The sequence below is a fragment of the Mauremys reevesii genome, linkage group 5, assembly GCF_016161935.1.
Source record: "Mauremys reevesii isolate NIE-2019 linkage group 5, ASM1616193v1, whole genome shotgun sequence".
Taxonomy (NCBI): domain Eukaryota; kingdom Metazoa; phylum Chordata; order Testudines; family Geoemydidae; genus Mauremys; species Mauremys reevesii.
The window spans coordinates 14,657,542-14,670,010 of NC_052627.1; the positions used below are offsets into that span (position 1 = coordinate 14,657,542).

The 12,469-nt window shown below is 48.9% G+C and overlaps 1 protein-coding gene across 1 annotated transcript; it reads left to right on the forward strand.

Moving 5' to 3' along the window:
• Positions 1–1,831: 1,831 nt before the first annotated feature.
• On the forward strand, positions 1,832–5,037 carry STBD1 (starch binding domain 1). The gene is made up of 2 exons (XM_039539406.1): positions 1,832–2,101; positions 3,647–5,037. The coding sequence occupies exons 1-2, from the start codon at positions 1,849–1,851 to the stop codon at positions 4,531–4,533; spliced, it is 1,140 nt and encodes a 379-aa protein (XP_039395340.1). The 5' UTR covers positions 1,832–1,848; the 3' UTR covers positions 4,534–5,037.
• The last annotated feature ends 7,432 nt before the right edge of the window (positions 5,038–12,469 follow it).

A 12,469-nucleotide genomic window follows, 5' to 3' on the forward strand; every position in this document is an offset into this window, starting at 1 on the left:
AGAACCGAACATTTGGTACCCTTCTTAACCGACTGTGACAAGAAAAATGAACAGTGAGAAGAAAAAACAGGAAAGGAAAAAATGATAGGAAGAGGAAAAGGAGAGGGAGCGAGAAAGTCTTAAACTGAGCTGGACTTTCACATTTCTGTTTTCAACCTTCTTTGTTTACATTCCAAGTAGGAGTGGAAGTCAATGGAGCTGCACTTACTGACACCAGGGCTGAAGACACAAATCCTATCACACTATTCATATCATTGAAGTGTGGGGGACTTAGAGACGCAAGGCAGCAGCACTGTATTTGGGAAATTCCTAGAGACAAATCTGAGTGTCACACAAAGATCTTGAAGCTGCAGACGTAAGGCTGACAGAGCACCACAACATATATTCAGGCACATGAGAATGCAATATTCAGAACTAAGTACAGAGGAGCTGATGTAAAATGCGTTCCCAAGCTGGACAGTTACTGTGGGTTTAGAACCAGGGAAAAGGTACTAGAACGTGGTAGGGCTGAAAATAGAGGGGAGTCCATTCCCTGGCAGAGGGGGCAGGAGAAAGCAACACTAATGGACAGGGTACAGATGGCCACGTGTTGCAAAGGTTGGATCTACATCTGGATCCAAAATTCCTCCGTGTCTGAGGAGAGTAGGATCTGGTGCTCCAGTTCAAATTCCTCTTGCAGAGGAATGCCCAAACAGGGAAATGCTAAACCGGATCTGAACTTCCCAAAGATTTGAGGGCTTCGGATTCAGGTGCAACCTGGGCTCACTTCTAGTTTAACGATATACAACACTTCTGCCATTTCTCTTTGTTCTGCATCCCTGCTCTAACACTTCTGGAGGATGAAACAATCCCCAACACTAGAATTAGAGTTGGGGCCCAAGCTGCAAAATCCTGGATCCAAATCCGGCTTTGAACTTTCCCAAGTTCAAGAAGGGAGGTGATTTGTGATGCTGCGGTTCTGGTTCACCCAATGCAGAGGCAGTAGCTAGTTATCCAATATGGATCCGGAGACAGTGGACTCGGGCAGTGCTGCCAAACCAGCAGCCAGAAGGAGACAAGGGCCTTGGGAGCTTCACCAGTGCTACCAGGCTGTTAACTGGTCATGCTTGAGGGTTGTGTAGCCTGCAGTATAAGCTGCTCTGTGCTGTGACTGAGAGCTCTGTGGTGAAAATTAAGATGTCTCCATTTCACCACACAGACCGGGCTGGGGAATATCACGGTTCCCCCCACCCCACCCCCTCGCTGTTTAACAGAAAAGCTCCATCATTATTCCCCCAAGTCCTCCCCCCTCTAGTTCTAGACACATCAGCCCTGACGGTACAGCTCCTCTGAGGCTCCCGGAGTCACATTTGGGCCTCTCATCGAGCAGCCTGGTGTTCAAACCGCTGAGATCTGAAGAGCTTGGCCATCACCTCCTTCCCACAGGGCCTGTCCCCCTCCAGCCGGCCCGGCTTGGCAGCGGGGTCAGACTCTGAGCCGCTTTCACAGCCCCCCCCCAGCCCTGGGATCCGAACTCCCCTGCAGTTCCCCGGGGGGTTTCGGGGGCGGCCTTTCGGCGGGGAGCCGCGAATCATCTGCTTAAAACAAAAAGCAAGGAACGGGGCCCGATCCCGCCCCAGGGGTTTTCCTGGGACCCGCTGGAGGTTTTTGCAACCCAACCAGGCTGTGGCCCGGGGCGGGCAGGATCCGGCCGGCTGGGGGTGCTGGCGGGCGGCTAAGAGCGATCGGGGAGGGGCGGCTCCGCCCCGCGGCCCGGGCGGGGCAGGCGAGCCCCAGGCGGGGTCCGAGCGGGCCCCGGGAGCAGATATAAGGCGGCTCGAGGGGCGGCGGGGCTTCCGCATCCCAGCCATGGCGCACGGCGACTCCCCGCGGCCGGACGCGGCCTCCCCGGCGCAGCCCGTGGGCGAGCCGCTGGTGGGGCTGTGGCCGGCGCTGCTGGTGGGGCTGGTGGCCGCGCTCCTGGCCTGGCTCTGGTACGGCCGGGGCGGGGAGGAGCCGCCCGCGGGTGCCGGGACGCGGGGAAGCAGCAGCAGCAGCGGGGCCGCCTGCCAGGAGCCGCCTGCGGGCGCCGAGTACTGCGGAGCTGCGCCCCAAGCACCAGGTACCGGCCCGGGGCCCGCCGTGGGGGGGCTCGGCCGGGGGGCTGCACACGGGGTGGGGGGGGCTCCGCCGGGGCGCTACACACGAGGAGGGGGGCGGTGCCGCTCCAGGGGTGGGGCAGGCAGGCAAAGGGGGCGGCGGGGGCTCTGCCCCGTGCCAGGGTCCCTGTCCCCGCTCCCGAGCCGGCCGGCGCGCTGCCGCCCCCCCCCCGGTGCCCGGAGCTGCGGGCCCCTTCCCCGGGCTGCTGCAGTGCGGCGCTGGGAGCCATGGTGCAGAGCGCGGCCCCGCCCGCCGGGAGCTGAGGGGAGATGGGGGGTGGTGGTGGTGACACTACTCCCCCCCCGCCTGGCCCGACAGCTCAGAGACTGGGGGGGGGGGTGTGAGTCATGGCTCCCTGGACTGACTCCTCTGGGCCGCCCCTGCCAGGCGGACGTGCGGGAGCTCAGCTGCTGCTGCTCCGGGCTGGCAGCGTTGGGCCTGGCATAGAAACAGGCTGCAGGCTGGTCGGTAACTCCTCTGGCGCGGTGGTGCAGGAGGCAGGCATGTGGGCTGGGGATTTGCTTTCTCCTCCTGGTTACAAACGCCCCTCCCCAAAGCAGCAGCAGAGCTGCCGAAACACAGAGGGTCCCTGGGCTCCCCAGTGTTGGGGTGGATCAAACAGGAGCTCGCCTCAGCCAAATAGAGCAGCTCACTTGGAGGTAGGGTGACCAGATGTCCCGATTTCATAGGGTTAGTCCTGATATTTGGTTTTTTTTTTCTTATATAGGCTCCTATTCCCTCCCACCCTCTGTCCCAATTTTTCACACTTGCTGTCTGGTCACCCTCCTTGGAGGTGGGAAACATAGCTAAACCTGTGGGCCTAAAAATCCTCTAGTAGGCTTGTAGCTTGCACGTCGGAGGGGCCAAGCAGCCAAAAAACCACATGTGAAGCTACTGGAAACGGGGTGCTTGGCATTAATCGCTAGAGACTATTTCTGGGACAATATATATGGCTAGAAAACTAAAAGCGTGGGGGGCGGGGGAGAGATGACAAACTGTGGTAGGAGAATGTTCTAGGGTTTTGTATCCTGAATATAAATATCCAGCACTCCTGGAGCTGCATGTCAAACAAGAGTTGAATTGTCTAACTGGTTGTGAATAGGTGAAAGTCAAAAAAGGAGGGGGGACTCCCACAAGAATAGTGGACGTGTTGAATGTTCTGAAGTTAGGACTGTCTGGTAAATATACTGATTTGTAGAGATAGGGTTTATGAGGTCTTGGCAGGGAGTACTGATCATAATCAAGCCTTAAAGAGTAAGGACAAACTTCGAACATGTCTTGTAAGAATGTTTGCCTAATGTAACTGTAGTACAAGGGTATATAATTTGCTTCCATTATTTAAAGAAACAAAACAAAAAAAAAACTTGCCTAGTAAATGGGAACAGCAGTGTCTGGAAAGTAACTCTTTAGTCTTGTGAGTTGTGAACGCTTTCAGTGGTCTAATGCTGAAACCAAGAGGCTGTGCTGTTTCTGGTTAACTAAGTATTTTAATATTGTATTTAATTAGAGCCTCTCCTGGAAAACAGTGAGTGTACCCTGTTGGAAACCACTGCCAGTGTCCTGTCCAGCCCTCCAGAGCCTGGCAACTACCTGGCAACAGAGACTCTGGCAACTACCCCAAGAGAAGATGTCCCATCTCTTAGTGGTGGTGATGTTCCTGGAGAATCTCGTGAAATGGAGTCACCGGTCAAAGAACCCGCCACCCCACTAATGAATTACTGTGAATACTTAAGCAATGAAACCCTTGGTTCCTCTACAGCAGAATCAGAACTATTAAAGGGACAGGAGAGTGAGGCACAGTGTGGGGATGCTTTGGCAGAAGCATCACCGTCTAGTGACGTGCATGAGGACAAAAGTGAAGAACAGTCACCCCCAACACTAGAATTAGAATTGGGGCCCAACCTTGAGTATCAGGACGTGGTTGACCATGAGGAATGGGAAGTTGTTCCTGAAGACTCAGCCTGGGGAGATGCTGTTAAAAACAGTAGTGCAGATGACTCCGACACCAGTGTGGGCCAAGGCAACAAGGAATTGGAACAGGTAGACTTCCTTGAGGCTGATTCAAAAGCAAAGCGGGTTGCCGCTGTGCCCCCAATGCCTCAGAATATCCACGTGAACTTCCGTGTGCACTACATCACTCACATTGATGCTCAGCTGATTGCTGTCACAGGTGACCATGAGTGTCTTGGTCAGTGGCACAACTACGTACCACTCAAGTGTGACAAGGATGGGTTCTGGTCTGACACTGTTATCTTACCAGCAGATTCCAAAATAGAGTGGAAGTTCATTTTGGTGGAGAATGGGAAGGTCACACGTTGGGAAGAATGTAACAACAGAACCTTAATGACGGAACATGAAGATAGAACGGCCCATCAGTGGTGGGGATATCATTGAACAGGATCTCAGTGGAAGCTACTGACCCAGCAAAGAAAATGCTTAGACGAAGCATGGGGGCCTCTAATTTTATTCCAGTTTCCAGCAGAATCTTCTTGGATAGTAGACCTTAATGTACATCATATACCAATCCCTGCTAGAACTGTCTGATCCACCAATCTCTCCTCTGCTAGGGTTAGCTATGGCTCTAGGAAGGGATCCTCCATGTGAGGAGACTCCTCAGTTGAAGTCAAACCAAAATCTGCCTAACGATATCCAGGCAGATAGGAAAGCAAGAGCAGCACTTCAGACAGCTCCTTGTGTGACGTTAAATCTTGACGCTAAATTTGACTTTGTATGAGTGGGGCAGTGGGATGAATTTTTTTGTACGACTGGCTTAAGGTTTAAGAGCGGACTGAATGCAAGAGGAGGTGTAGCTATCCACACTGCACTTGAGGCTTGCTATAAAAAGTTTTTAATTTATTGTACTGTACAATTAAGCAATAAACGTAATATATTTTCAGATTGACCGTCCTTCATGTTTGACCCTTAGACATAACCTAAGTTGTCTTAAAAGGTTAATTCAGAGTAACTGGACTGGCTTCCTTTGAGGTCCCAGGTGTACCCTGACAGGTGCCCTGCACCTTTATGGAGGAAAGAGGGCTTGATCCCCAAATCTCCCCTTCTTCCTCAGCCCCACTCTCCTATCTGAAAAGGGAATAGTTGGCCAGCCTGAAAGCTCAGATTAGCAGGGTGGCCTCCAGAAGGCCAAAGTTCAGGAGTGACCACCTGACATGTTTAATACGTGACTTTCCTCTCACTGGGAACAGGTAGGGGTTTCCAAATGAACTTTGTAATTGTTATCTTGGGTAGTGGGAAGGGAAAATCAATCTGTAGTGTTTGCACGTAAAACAAAACCGAGGGAGTACTCCGCTGCTCTAGAAGCTAACCAAGGCAGGGATTTCACTCCTAAACACTAGTGTCATTTAGTTATACTTGGGTTAAAAAGATTTTCTTATCTTGTAAATGAGCCTTCTGCATGGAAGGACCATCTGGGCTGCTCACAAGAAGCCCGGGTACTCTAATGTTTTGGCACTTCAACTTCTCTGCTGCAGTTGGCACCTACTCTCCAGTCCAATGATTCACTAGCATAAGAAGTGTTTCTAGGTTGGTTGTTAATCCAGCTAGAACAAAGCCAGGGTGGGCTTCCAGTTTGGGAGGTGGGAACTGCTACCCTGCCAATTGACTTCTGTGCAAGACTAAAACGTTTCTATTGCCTAGAATTACCTGTACTATGCAGAGGACTGGCTTGCAGAGTGTACTCTTCTACAGCTGAAGGCAGATGCGCCCCCTCCCCCCCACTCTTAAAATAACATGCAAAGGTGTGTTGTAAGTTCCAGGTTACTACCTGGAAGATCTCCTCTATCGAAACAGACTTTCTTGACTCATAAGTAGGGCCCTATCAAATTCACGGCCATGAAAAATGCACCATGGACTGTGAAATCTGGTGTTTTCTATGCTTTTACCCTGTACTATACAGATTTCATGGGGGGAGACTAGTGTTTCTCAAATTGGAGGGTCCTGACCCAAAAGGGAGTTGCAAGGGGGTTGCAAGGTTATTTTGGGGGGGGAGGGGGGCAGTCATGGTATTGCTACCCTCCTACATTTCCTTCAGAACTGGGCAGTTAGAGAGCAGTGGCTGTTGGCCAGGTGCCCAGCTTTGAAGGCAGCGCCCCGCCAGCAGCAACGCAGAAGTAAGGGTGGCAATACCATATCATGCCATCCTTATTTCTGAGCTGCTGTCTTCAGAGCTGGGATCCCAGCCAGCAGTTGTTGCCCTCCAGCTGCCTAGCTCTGAAAGCAGCACTGCCGCCTGCAGCAGCACAGAAGTTTTGCAACCCCCCCCAACTCCTTTTTGTGTCAGGACCCCTACAATTACAACACCATGACATTTCAGCTATTTAAATAGCTGAAATCCTGAAACTTATTTTTAAATTCTGTCTGCGAAATTGACCAAAATGGACTGTGACTTTGGTAGGGCCCTACTCCTAGCTTCCTTCTCAGAGGAAAAAGGAGAGACGCTCTAGCTAGCTAATCAAGTCAAAGGTATTTTTTCACTCTATCCAGTCCCTTTGAAGAGCACTACTTCAAAATATTCCTGGTCCTAGGCAAATAGAATGACATTGTTATACCTTGGAGGTGGCTCGGGCAAAGACCTTCCTGGGAGAAGTAAGGTTGCATCAGAAAGAAGTGAATTTTCTGGTTCTCATGAAAGTTGGGCTGAACCATGCATTGCTTTATGCAGACTTAGAAAGGCTTGAAGGTAGCTTGTCCTAACGTATATGGGCCCAAAGAGTCAAAGGTGTTGACATGATCCTGTTATTGTCCAACACTGAAAAAGGTTTGGATATACAGAGACCTTAGCCTGCTTGTTGCCATAGTAACACACAGTTAAATCTTTTTTACTGTTTCTTTTCCCTTTAGCTGTAGAGTTTTTTACACTGAGAAACCACTTGTTTTGACTCTTTTTTTAGAGAGTAGTAAAGATAACTGTCCTTTTTTTGGGGGTGGGGCGAGAGACATTATTTGAAATGGGCTGTTAAAAGTCCAATCCTGTTTTCTAAAAGACCAAACAAGATAAACACCCATGAGCAAAGAAAGAGAAGAACAGCCAAGATAGAAAATGCAGTTTCTGTCCCTGGTGTGGACTCGCTGGTAACCTCGCTGCTGGAAAAACCCAGGTATAGTATGTGATATCATCAGCCGCTCCAAAACGGGGCACACCTGTACCAGCATCAGGCTGCTTAGGGCATTGCTTTTAGCTGCCTTTGTCATCACAGCAGTGTTGCAAAATAGTCTTGGCTGGCTAAGCCAGACTCGTGTTAGAGGGACAGGAAGAGAAGAAATAAGATGGGGAAGGAAAAGGATACAAAAAGGGGGTAGAGGGTGAGGGTCATGCTCCAGGTGGTGGTTGGAATTCAGCTGCTGCCAGTGGGGATGGCTGTCATCTGGGTCCCTCTCTTGGCTCAGTCTAGTCAGGACCTCTCAGGATTAAGATGATGAAGGCCCAATTGTTAGGGTAAATTCCATGGTGTCAGGAGAGGGTCGTGGGAGTGGCAGCCGTAATGATAAAGCTCACTGCAGCACTTGTTGGCAGGCAGCTGCTTCTGCTAAAATTCCTCCCCTCCCACCTCCAAAATCTTCCCTTTTTAAGAACCCTTAAAAGGGAGTGATGAGTGGAATAGCTCAACCTTATTATTTTGTTCCCCAATTAGACCTTATTTCCAGCACCAATTTGGGTTCTCTGATTTCCAGTCCCACATGTCCCTTGTTTATGAGGCATGATCTTAACCCACTTCTTGCATTTGGACTAATTCAGTCTGTTTCCTTTTTAGCACCTTTTCCTATCAACATTTATTGTTCTATCGGATTGGAACCTTTTCCTAGACTCGATTCACTTGAGGGTGACTGTGTAAATGTGTAGGCCCCATTATTACAACAGGTACCATTACCATGTAGTCTGACCCAATAATGAGGTCCTTCAAGTGGCTCCATTCCACCCCTGACTAAGCTTTCTGGCTGAAATAATAGCTGCCAACTGGCGCTTCTGCAAGGGAGCGCTAGAAGGAGGAGACTGTCATAATGGCAGAACTGTCTGCAGAGCCAGGTCAAACTCTCACCAGGGTGACTGGCTGAGGCACTGTCTTTACTGTCCTTGAGGCATGAAGGATCAGATTCGAAGAGGGGCTTCTAATAGCTTTAGGCGCTTGATCCTTTAGCGTCCAAAAGGCTGTCTGGGAAAAGCACCAAGATATAAAATTGAGGGAGTGCTGGGCTTGCCATTGGTAATTCTACCATCACTTAGGTGTGCTCTGAAAACATTCTTCTGGTCTTTAATGGAGTGCTAATTCCTTTCACAGGCAGAACCTGTTGCCTGGGCTGAAGGAGGAGAATCCTTAGAATGGGGTTTCTCTGGTATTTTGAGAGGGATAAGGCTGCTTCTTAGGCTAGCTGAGGACTGACTGACGGGCTTAGGCTGGAGCACAAGTAGGATACCTATTTGTCTTCACCTCTTGGAGGACCTGTGGAGCGTACAGCTGGTTACTTCACCTGCTGGGGAAGGCCTGCGGCTGCCTGTTCCATCTGAAGAATGTTGGAGATCTGTTGCTTTGTTGCCAATGCCTATCACAGGATGCCCAAGGGGGATGTAGCTGGAAGATTGCTGAATATGGGGACCATTTACCAGGAGGGAGTCTCTGACTCAGCCAATCACCTCAGTGTGTACAGGATCCTGCCCAGTGGGTGACCATGGACAGAAAATGACACTTTGCCTAATACTGTAAAATAGCTGCTTCCTGTAGCTGTTTCAGGTACCTCCTTGCTAGTTGATGTAGGAGATCACTGCTGGGGTGTTGGTCCGGATCATCACTGCTTTCCCCAGCAAGGCTAGAACCCCCATATGTTTTTTTTCACCACTGATATAACTGCCTGGAGCCCCAGTAGGATTGTGTATGTGGGAACCTTTCATGAGGGCCAGGACCCTGTGCCAAATGGAATTGTAGGGTTACTGTCTGGCATTGGCTTCTTTTTGGGAAAGCTGTGGATAGGAGGTTTGGGAATCAGATTAATCATGGGAAGCTCACTTCAACAATTGAGCATCTCTGGTGCATTATAACAATGTCTCTGTTTATTGATGATCCTGCTTTCTCTAGTATATAAATAGAAGGCTCTAAGGCCTGCTAATGTGGCACCTTTCACCAGTTCTAAATGCTTTTAAATAGTCTGGGTTTCTTTCTTGGGGTTAAAGCAATAATTTATGTACCCAACTGATTCAAGGAAGAACAAACTTTTGCAACGTAACAAGTTAATGGAGTCGGCATTAGTTGCTGGTTTTTCATAATGTGTGACCAACACTCCCAAAAGACACAGTTGAAGGGGAAAAGTAATCATTAACCCATCACTTGCAGGTCAGTGCGTATTGTGTCAAGTTGCCTTGCAATTTTTAATGCATTGTCACTAACTGGTTAAAAAGTGATATACTGTGAATTTTAAAAAGCATATATAGTACAACCTTCAGTTTGTGAATGGATTTATAGATACATTGGAAGCCTGTCTGAGAGGATTAAACTAATCTAAAACTGCAGTATTAGATTAAGATGTTCACCAGAAAGCCACTTAACCTCCACTAGAATAGACCACTTAATGCAATGATTAACATCTTTCAAGTAGACTCTAACCCTGGCAAGGAGTAAAGTCTCCTCAAATGACAAGTGTTCAGAAGAGAACATGCATTGTTAACGGTAAAGCAAGAATTCTGTGGTGATATTTGATGTAATCATGAGGGATGCATCCTACAGCTGTTAGATCAAAGACCTGTGGTGAAGCAGGAAGAGAAATCCTAAATGGATATTACTCTTTAACTAACAGCCCAGCAATAGGTAAACAAAGTAACATCAGTGGTAGGATGAAGTGAATTACATTAGATTTCGTTATCCTAAGCCTGGTAGATGCACAATGTGTGTCCCTTTATTGGTTGGGGATGTGATTCTTTTAGTGATATGGTAATACTGGTTTAAACCCTAGTGCAGTTATACAGGTATAATAGTCCCTTGTACTGGTTAGCTTATTCCTCTTCCTGGAAGAGGAATAAGTTTCATACCAGTGTAAGTGCATCCATGCTGTGGAGGTTGCACCGCTTTAGCTGTAGTGGTAGAGTTAATGTGCTGCAACTTTGGTATGAAGGCACAAAGCCCAGCACCGAGCTGCTCGGAACTTTCTTAAAAGCAATCTAAACCTATCTTGCTTGAGGGCCTTTGACCTCTAGGTACCTGGTTCAAATCCTGCCCAGGTTGTTAATGTCTGGAAGGTGTTACTATCTGACTGGTTTGGGTGCGGGGGGCCCTATGTGAAATTAATTTACCCTTGTTCATGAATCAGGTTGCTGGCCCACCAGCACTGTAATGGGCACTCCTTTTTGGCAATCTCCCAGTCCAGACTTGGCTTCCTTCTCTGCCAGCCGAGGGGCGGGTGGGTAGAGTAGTGCATAGAGGCTTGCACTGCCACTTCCTGCTCTGTTTGTTCTGCAGATAATTTTTGTAAATGGATTTCCCTTTGAATGTGTTTTTCTTCCTCCCTTGCATAAAGGCTTGGCATAGGTCATTCCAGCTCTTTGGAATGGTAGTGTTAAAATCTTAAAGTGCATAGGCTTTTCTAAAACCTTTTCTAATTAAAATTCTTGAGAATTAAATGAAATATAAAAGAAGAACACAGACTAAAGTTACACCCAACTCACGGTTATGATATCACTTAAGCTTTGACCTTAAGTTTACCACAAGGTCAGGGTTGCTTAGCGGGGTGGGTTGTATCTAGATTATGAACAAGGCTTGTGAAACTGATGGAAGATATTACCCAATCACAAGCCTCAACTAGTGAGGAACTGAAACAATGAGATTTAGTGTGTGATGCTACTGTGGACGATGATGAAAGACCAAGTCTTTGAAAAGTATAAAGGAACAGTAATCTCATCACCTGCAAACCCCAGCAAATGAAATCGAGACTGGGCTGAGCAAGTTTGGACGATTGGTCTGTCCTGAGAATTGTATCATGCAACAAGTTTTTAAAGAAAGTTAGATGTTTTGTGGTAACCAAGCGACCTTTGTAGAGCCTCTCCTCCAAATGATACAGCTTTTTAAAAAGTGATGGGTTCATCATGCTCGCGTGGGTACCTATTGGCTTTATTCCTCTTCTACTTCCTCCCCACATGTAACCACCTGGGCTGACCCATGGTAAAATTTGCAGAAGAATCAGATTTGCAGAAGAATCTAAGGGTAGTGATATGGTAATACTAGTTACGGACACTCTACTGGCATAGTCTTGTGGTGTAGGCTGAGACTACACCGCACATGGGTTTTTCTGTAGGTATAGAAACACCACCTCCCTGACTGATGTTCGCTACAGCGATGGAAGCATTCTTCTGTCTATATGCTGGGGGTTAGGTTAGTCAGAGAGGGGTGTCTTTTTTTTTCCACGTCCCTGACCGATATAACTATGCCGATATAACTTACGTGTAGACCAGGCCTCTGTCCCACTTTCCAAAGGGACTTGGGAGTCAGTTTTATTGAAAATCAATGAAACTTAGGCCTGGTCTACACTTAACTTATACACCTCTACCCTGCTATAATGCGGTCGTGGGGAGCCAAAAACTCCCTACCGTGTTATAGCTGAAACCCCATTATATCGGGGTAAGGGCGGCAGGGCTCCGGTGGTGATTTAAAGAGCTCCAGGCTCCAGCCACTGCGGGGAGCCCCAGGCCCTTTAAATTGCTGGTGGAGCCCCACTGCCACAGCCCCAGGGAAGGGATGGCAGGGCTCCAGTGGTGATTTAAAGGGCCCAGGGCTCCCCACAGCAGCCGGAGCCCCAGGCCCTTTAAATTGCCAGCGAGCCCTGCTGCCGCAGCCCCGGGGTAGCAGTGGCAGGGATCTGGCGGTGATTTAAAGAGCTCCAGGCTCCGGCCGCTGCGGGGAGCCCTGGACCCTTTAAAGTGCCGCCGGAGCCCCCTGCTACTGCGCTATATGCGAACCCGTGCTATAGTGGGCTGCGTTATAGCGGGGTAGAGGTGTACTAGCATAGCTATGGTGGTTGGGGTATAAAATACCACCCCAAACACTCCTCAGCCCCATAGCTAGGCCAACAGATCCCCCATTATAGACACAGCTGTGCTGAGAGAAGAGGGCAGGGAGGTGGTGGTACTACACTAGCAGAAAACCTCCTCCTGGTGGTGTATGCTGCATCTATTGCTGGGGGGCTATGCTGTCATAGACTCTGGCCTTAGCCTCTACAAAGTCACTGAAGATGAACTGTCGACTCCTATGTTGTAGGCACTTTTGAAAATGTTACCTCCGGGCTTCTTTGTACAGAGGTTGCCTCAAAGTCAGTGGAAGCCAAAATATGGGTATTA

Coding starts and splice junctions, on each gene's coding strand:
- STBD1 (XM_039539406.1), top strand. CDS start 1,849: ATGGCGCACGGCGACTCCCCGCGGCCGGACGCGGCCTCCCCGGCGCAG. Junction 2,102..3,646: donor AGCTGCGCCCCAAGCACCAG/GTACCGGCCCGG, acceptor GTATTTAATTAG/AGCCTCTCCTGGAAAACAGT.